The following is a 7,990-nucleotide window of genomic DNA, read 5'->3' on the forward strand; positions in this document are numbered from 1 at the left end:
CGAAGTTGTGATTTATGGTGGCATGGTAGTTGCAAACAGGCAAAAAAAAAAATCACTTTTGTGTCCCCCCAATCCTGACGTCAGATCTGCACCCCTGTCGGGAAGCATGATGCTTTTGATACTTCTCCACTCATCTATTTCGCTGGTAGGTGACACATTAAAAGAGAACCTGTCAGTATGTGACAGGAGCTGGATAGCAGACGCAAACTCTGTCATAATGAAACTACGAAGCTCTTCTGTCTTGTAGGAGTGACACGGCAGCTGTACATCTGTAGTCGGACCACTAGATGTCCTTACTAATTTCCCAACACTCCGGTATCCATGAAAATATTAATCTCCTTCATGCAGCTGATACATTAGAAAAAAGGAGGTGCCTTCAAACACTGGCGTCACTCGGTATTCTTTGGTTTTAGTTTTGATTGGGGTCAAGAGGGTGTGTACCTTTCAGAGGAAATGCACCTTATCAACTCTGAAACATCTTAAACAACATGTCTATAAAATCCAGGAGCAGTATGGGTCAAATGTGACTTGATTCTGTTTCCTGAAAACACCTATGTTTTATCACCTCCAATGGATTCTACAAAGATAAAACATGATTCTGCTATATCATATAATTAGATTGCAATATCCACACAAATGTGTCACTCCCGTCTCTCGCTGGAACTTTGCACAACAGTGTTTCGCAGCACAGCAAGACGTGGATTATGTAAAGCTGACTCGGGCACAGCCAGCCAGTGTGTTGACGTGAAGCCAAGAGAAGATTGCTGCTGCGGCTTGACATTCCATAGAAAAATGTTTCAAAACAGACAACAGGGAGGTGCTTGTGCTTGTGGCCGTATCAAATACAGACGTGAATGATTATCCTTGCTCGTTTATAGCTCCTGTACACGCTGACAACACAACGCAGAGGGGTAAGAAGGAGATTATATCTGTAAGGAGTGCACCGAGGAGGTAAGGTTGTTAATTAAAAATAAACGCCTGCTTCTAGGACAGAAGCTGGCAAACACATCGGGGGTGCGGCTGAGAAAAGAGAGACCGTTTCTGACTCTCACTTTGACTTGCTATCCATCTTTTAGAGAAGGGAATGTCTTAACGTGAAGTGACGACTGTGGAGAGGGGCACATCTGTGCTCCCGAGGGAGCTGAACTTATGACCTCTGAATGCTGTCAGGATGCACTGTGGCAATTCCTTCACCGTGTCACACATTCCACACATATCCACAGGCGAGGAACATGTTGTCTCCCTCCACGCCGGAAGTGTGGCTTATGCATTGGATGCAAGAATATCCCGATGGACTCATTAAAGTAAGAAGTAGGACCAGACTGAGGTGATGAGTGAACTTAAGGGTTTTAAAATCAAAGCCAATACAGGGTGTAAAGGTGTTTTGAAAGGGTTATACCCAGTAGTATTGAAAAAAAATGTTAATGACTGCCCTTTTACTTGCCCTCTTTTTAATGTCTAATTTGACCTTTTTAGTTTGTCCTATTCTGTGCTTGTTTTCACACATTTTTTGTGCACAGAGGGAAAGTACAGTCTGCTCTCTTCTGTCCTTTATCTTCAGGTGTCGGGTTTTATGGAAGGATGATTATAAGTCCCTTGTTGTTTACACCTGTGAGAAATGAATAAGGAAAATATATATTTTAATCTGCTCTTATGGTACTTACAGTACAGACAAATACTGACGGTTCAGTGATTATACATCCATCTTCCCAAAAACGCTGTCTGCTTCACACGTTTGTGTGTCTCCATTGGACAAACACACCTTCAAGCTTACAGCGGCAAACATCGAGACAGATTTACTAATGTTCATGGCCTTCACCCGTCATCACCCAGCATTCATCCAGTGTAGTGTTATTCTGTTGTTCAATATATATATATATATAGTATATATAAATTATATACAGTCATAGATATATACAGTCACAATAACAGATTTTTTCTTTAGCCACTTGGGGGTAGTGTAAACATATCCTTTTAAGCAAACAGTTGCTCATTGCCTCTTTCCACTTCATATTTCAACTGCTGGAAAGCAATTTCCCCCAGGATGAATTAAGTTTTATCTTATTTTAGTCACACATCCAGCAATTACGGAGCAATATTATAATTTATTTGAAGTCGGGTTTCTGCTCACCAGATGAATGTAAAACCAGTATTCAATCTCGCAACCAACCGGTTGCAACCAACTCCCACAGAAAGTGTATCTTTCTCCATTATTATTATTCAAATTGACATTTGAGTCATTATTCTAAAACATATTAAGTCAAGCTTTTGTAATTCATTTATGAGTTACCATGTGCAACTTATAACTAAATCATTATTTATCAAATGTGACTGAAGAGTCCAACAGTTTTATTATTAAAATAAAAAACATACATACAAATAAAGGTCTTAAAAAAAAGGTCTATATCAGACATTTAAAAAAAATGTTGATACAGAATACAATAATAGAAATCTAATCAGGAGCTCCACATGTTATTGAAAATGAAAATGTCTCTTTGATTTACTCTTTGAAATGTTTCCCAGCATATCACTTCATCTCTCCTCTTATCTCTTCTCCCATGTATTCCCAGTGATCACTGATGGGAAGCATTGCTTCATTCCTCCTCCATCAGGATCCACCAGCCTCCCTCTATTCCAGCATAACTAACAATTCAGCAGACCTCAGACACAAATGTCCCCCGGTAGGTGACACAGAGAGGCTACGAAGCATCAGCTCTTCCTGGAATGTGTTGGAGGTTCAAACACCCGAGTGGTCGTACACTGTGGCTCCAAGCAGCTCTGGGTGGAGCTTTTGTTGTGACATCATGTGAGCGAGAGGAGGGCAGAGGTATAAGAGAGTTACAGAGCTCAGACACCTGCAGACAAACAGCAGCTGCACATTAGAGATACAGCTTTAACTGAACGGATAATCATCTCTCTGCAGAGCTTCACCTATCTGATAGCAGCTATGTCTACTTGCACCAGCGTTCTTCTCGTCATCACACTTTGGGCTTCCATGGAGGATGGTGAGCTTATTTCTACTACAATTTCTTTAAATTCTTCTTTTAATGGGGTATGCATGACAACGTTAGAACTTTCCCAGTTATGCTAGTGACTGTCATCTCTGTATGTTGGTGCACATGCATGTTTTTGGCAAGCTCAGAAGCACAGGAAACATAAAAGCAACATTTATTTCCATAAAAGCTGCTCATTTGGTCTCAGTTAGATTTGTTTTTCTTTGTAAGTACAAGTAGTAGGAGCGTAGTTGTGTTTTTCGCCTTTCATCCAGTTTTTTTTTTTGTCTAAAATACAAGTAGTAGGTTTTAGATTTTGCCTTTTTTGAATATTAATCATGTTAGCCTAGAAAAAAAAGCAAAGTAATTACGTGTTCCCATTCTGTAAAAAAAAGTTGACTCACTGTTAAAGATCAAGAGTGATGAGTTTTGTGGAAAGAAAGTGGAATTTTGGAAGAATAGATGAGCTTTTTCATGTCCTCACTTACATAACAGACTGGTGATGTAACACATCCATCTGTGTTGTGTTGTAGAGAATCATGTAAAGGTACTTAGTTTGACTCAGTTGTGTTTGGATCTCTGTTACTGAATGGCTCTTTGTCACGTAACTAGGTTTGGGTCTTCCCGTGATGAAACAGCTGGAAGGGGGGGCCGGTGAAGGTGTCCCAACACAGAGAGTGAGGACCAAGCGCTGTGCCTGCAGCAGCCCGCTGGACTCTGAGTGCCATTACTTCTGCCACCTGGATATCATCTGGGTCAACACGCCCAGGTGAGCAGGACACACACAAGTGTGGAGCGTCCTCGCGTTGAGTCCATTATCTGGAAGAATGTACTCCCATTACCGTTGTATAATTAATGGGGGACGTGGTGCGTGAAGTATCAAAGAGCAAAGTCTGCAGAATGTTTATATCGTGAGTTCCTCTTTCTCTCTGCAGCAGGACAACAGTTTATGGTCTCGGCAGCGTTCTGTCCCGACGCAGAAGATCCACCGGCCGCTGCACCTGTGCCAACCCCGACGACCCAACCTGTACCAGCTTCTGCCAGCACAGGTGAGTCTGGTCCCCCAGCATCCCACACAGCAGTCAAGAATCATCCGAAGGCCCTATTGAATGTTTTCATACGGATCTCTGTGGTCTTCGTCATGCTCTGCTCAGACATTAACTACTGCCCTTCGGGGAGGACAAGGAGTGGTGCAGCGTGAGGGAACATCTCTGCAATGCTATTATTAAATTACACATATTTATACTGTGTTCTATAATAAATGTCCTGGGCCCGTCAAAACAGCACAACTGAGGCCTGAGGGAGTAGAATTATCTCTCAGGCTGGCGCAGAGGTTCACAAAGCTTGTTTCTGATTGGCTCTGAGGGCCCAAGGAGTGAAGCGAGTGGGAGTTTGGAAGCAATGAAAAACTGTGAGGAGAATTTTTCCTAGAAATGCCAAACAAATATTGTCAACACCTGGAACGGTAGAGTGAGTGACGGGCCGAGACAGGAGGAACCGCTTGAGGCCGGCTGAAGCATCGCGTCTAAACTGGGACATTTCAAACCTTTACAAGGAATGATCTGCAGATTTGGTTCACTGTTTTCTTGTAACATAAAACATTTAATGGAGCCCGTAAAGATAAAACTTTTTTTAAGGTTGCTGAGAGTGTAAAAGATGAATAGTGTTGTACACTTTAAATTGGAGCATGACATTCTTTAAAGCTCAATAAAAATGTAAAGAACAAACTGCAACGTCATGATGAGACTGGACTTTAAGGGTACTGGTCATTTTGGGTAACTGTACTATCTTCTTGTACGCAGTCCTGAAGTCACATCCCCAGAGAGATCTTTAAGGAGACCTCAACTCAACATACTCAGCATCCTAAGGTGAGCTTTGAATGACAAGATTACAACAACTTCACTTCCATTTTGATCATATTTCTAAGGATGCGACTGACTTCTTGTCCCTCAGAGCTGCAGCCAGCAGGTCCAAGAGAGCTCACGATTCACCGGATCCAGACAGCGAAGAGTCCGCTGAGAGGAAGAACGCTCGCTGAACAATGTGCCAGCTGAGGCGAAGGGAGGGAGAAGCACGAGAGAGGCGAGCACCTGAACAAATGACACTCCTTTGATAGAGAAGGGGGAAACAAAAAGGTTGCTGAAAGATGCTGTCTGAGGCAGGAAAGTGGCACAAAGATGTCTGTTTGTACCCGGGAATAGAGGGACGGAAAACATGACAGAGTTCTGCAAACACACCAAGAAGACAGATGTGGAGGATCAGCAGTGAGAGGAGCTGCTGTCGTGATAAGAGAGCGCTGTGCCTGTGGTCGTGTTTGACTGTGGCCATCTGGTCTGTAAGAGTCGGAGCTGTCGTCTCTGTGTCACTGTTCAGACAGACAGGCTGATATAGGAGGATGGAAGAGAAGATCAGGGACATGCTGTACATACGTGTTCTTTTTGTAAAATGCATTTACTTTCTGTTTTTTTGGATCAACAGATTGAGCATTTTACAATTTATGGTATGATGTTTTGTTATTAGTGACTCAGAGTGGAGTTATATTTCTGTATAAAGGGTTATTGTGTGCAAAAATCAATCATTGCTGTCATTCAAGATTGTTTCTTAATATCTGTCTGTCAAAGATTTTGAATGTAAATATCAATTGAAATATAAAAAGAAAAAGAAATTGACAAACCTTTGTGCTATTTTCTAATGTATGGCTTTCTGTTTGCTTTAGGAAGGCTCACTGTGTAATCACAGCCATCAGTGTAAAAGAAACTATCCGTGAAGGATCATTTGAGATGAAAAAAATCCTTTTAGGTGGCAGGTGGGATTCAATTGTGTGGCAAGCAAACACATTTCTGAGTTCAAAAGGAGGCCTGCGACGGATGAATGGTCCAGGAATTCAAGGCTCACATTAATAATAAGTTTACCTGCTATTCAAAGGGAGCACGGCCTGTGTGAGCATAAGGATCTGTGGAAAGAATGCAGCGTTTTGCAACTTTGCTCAGAGGGTGAACAAGGGGAACAAAATGTCCTGTCACCCCGTGTTCCTGTCTGATTGCCTGCTGTACATTCATGCATACCTGAATATGCAACAAGTGCAAACCAGGCTTGAAGAAACAAGAGACCATTCATCTGTCATTTAATGAAGAAAGCTGCAGAGAACTGACCTGCTTTTGCCATTTGATCAAATAGCATCGATGCATGATAAGAGATACATGATCAGATAATGTGGATGTAGTTTCTGATGTTCCTGCTTCGTTGAATGTCATTCATGTCATACTTCTCCTTCCACTTTCTTTGGAAAACAGGCCTAAGCACAACCCCGGCCTGCATCCACGGTAGAACAGTGGACACTGTCTGACACAGTTACACTGACGCTTCAGTCAGCTGTGATATCGCACCTTCACATGTTGGGTTAAACTGTTGTGCACGGAGTCATGTTAGCTAGTTCCTCCCTGTTTCGGAAATCATGCACCCGTTGGCGGGGGGGGGGGGGGGGGGGGATGTGGTGATTCGTTATAACTTCAGGCATTTCTATGTTGCAGTCATCTTGTGGCAGCAACAGCAACAATAAACAATCATTATGCTGTAAAACATAGTGGAGATGGAGATTATATGACGAACACACAGATGCTTATCAATGATTGACTTATATGAGATAATAGAAGAAAGGACTCGGCCGTGAAACCACAGGCTGCCTCAGAACTCTGTCCATGGTGCTGGAATAGGAGAGACGCTGAACCGCTTCACTGTTGCCACCATACGTGCATGAACATCACCGGTTTCCTGCAAGGCATTCAGTGGAACCTCTTGTTGGCAGTTGACTGAGTAACAACTCGTTTAAACAGAATTTGTAAATTGAAGTTATTCCTGATAATAAAAAACATATATAACATGTGACAACTAGCCAGCATGTTATCTTCATTCCTAAATACTTTTCTCACAGCACACATTGGAATTGTCAAAGCTGCAATATGTATGCAGTGTATCAAGTGCATTGAAAGCAGTTTCAGTATAATGTGGTTCCCAATATTTACAATTACATGGCAGCACTCTAAATATAATTCATGTAACTGATATAATGTATGTTCAACATATGGTGGGGTTGTAGTGCAACCAAGAAACGGATGCAGGTGTGGATCAGCAACATATTTTAGATATTTCATACCTGCGTGTATATTTTTCATTGAAGGGAAGTCACCATGGTCTACGCTACGGCCTCTGTCCCCCCTCCCCTTCTGGTATATTTAGCTTCAAGCGGTATCGTTACATTTGATAAATATCAGCAAATGAGGACTTTGTCAAAGCACAGATCTGCTGTTGAACCATCCGGATGCAGCAAGTGGTCAAATATTCCACAGCTGTTCCCCAAGAATGTGCAGTGCAGTAACATCCCAGCGCCTCGGCCTCCCGCCCACACACATACAGTATGCACACACACACACGCAGCTGTTGTGGGGGATTTACCATGGGGAGGTGTTTTCCAACAAGACTATACTGTATCGTGCAAAAAGAAGCAGATCCTGCCGTCAAAAACATAAACTGACCTGTAAAGCAGAACAAGTGTGTGTTTACCCTCTACTGTGCACCGCAATGCTTTTTTACCACCAGGACACGTGATCATATTCCTCTATGTGGCCTCAGACAGCTGCCTGTCCCGTTCATGTCAACATCCGAACGGCTTGACCCATTCAGGAACAATCCATACTGTGCGTCACAGTGTCATAGGGTATAGGGCAAAGTGCAAAGGCTCACTTTGCTCTCGTCACTGCTGCAGGGTGCTTCCAAGCAGAGTACTTTATTTATTAATTTATAGTTAGTTTATCAATGATGAAGTTCACTCAGAGATACCGGCCAATCAATTGATTAGGCCTCTAGATAAATGACAGTGCATTTATTTAAACTGTATACCTCTAGTGCCAACACTTTATCTCAGACCATTTCTTATCTCAAACATTAAGGAAATTACAGATGATATGTATTAAATAAACTATTGAACCAGGAAGACTCCA

General features: G+C 42.3%; 1 protein-coding gene across 1 annotated transcript; it reads left to right on the top strand.

Annotated features, from left to right (window-relative positions):
* Positions 1-904: 904 nt before the first annotated feature.
* On the top strand, positions 905-5,412 carry LOC311024357 (uncharacterized protein). The gene is made up of 7 exons (XM_084026727.1): positions 905-951; positions 2,571-2,827; positions 2,924-3,005; positions 3,606-3,762; positions 3,929-4,042; positions 4,796-4,861; positions 4,947-5,412. The coding sequence occupies exons 3-7, from the start codon at positions 2,948-2,950 to the stop codon at positions 5,029-5,031; spliced, it is 480 nt and encodes a 159-aa protein (XP_083882853.1). The 5' UTR covers positions 905-951; positions 2,571-2,827; positions 2,924-2,947; the 3' UTR covers positions 5,032-5,412.
* The last annotated feature ends 2,578 nt before the right edge of the window (positions 5,413-7,990 follow it).

The sequence above is a fragment of the Eutrigla gurnardus genome (genome assembly GCF_963514095.1).
Source record: "Eutrigla gurnardus genome assembly, chromosome: 14".
NCBI lineage: Eukaryota > Metazoa > Chordata > Actinopteri > Perciformes > Triglidae > Eutrigla > Eutrigla gurnardus.

Bases quoted from the DNA above. Each gene is read 5' to 3' on its own strand.
- LOC311024357 (XM_084026727.1), top strand. From the start codon at position 2,948: ATGTCTACTTGCACCAGCGTTCTTCTCGTCATCACACTTTGGGCTTCC. The intron at 3,763-3,928 runs GTGAGCAGGACA...TTCTCTCTGCAG, and splicing joins ATCTGGGTCAACACGCCCAG to CAGGACAACAGTTTATGGTC. The intron at 4,862-4,946 runs GTGAGCTTTGAA...CTTGTCCCTCAG, and splicing joins AACATACTCAGCATCCTAAG to AGCTGCAGCCAGCAGGTCCA.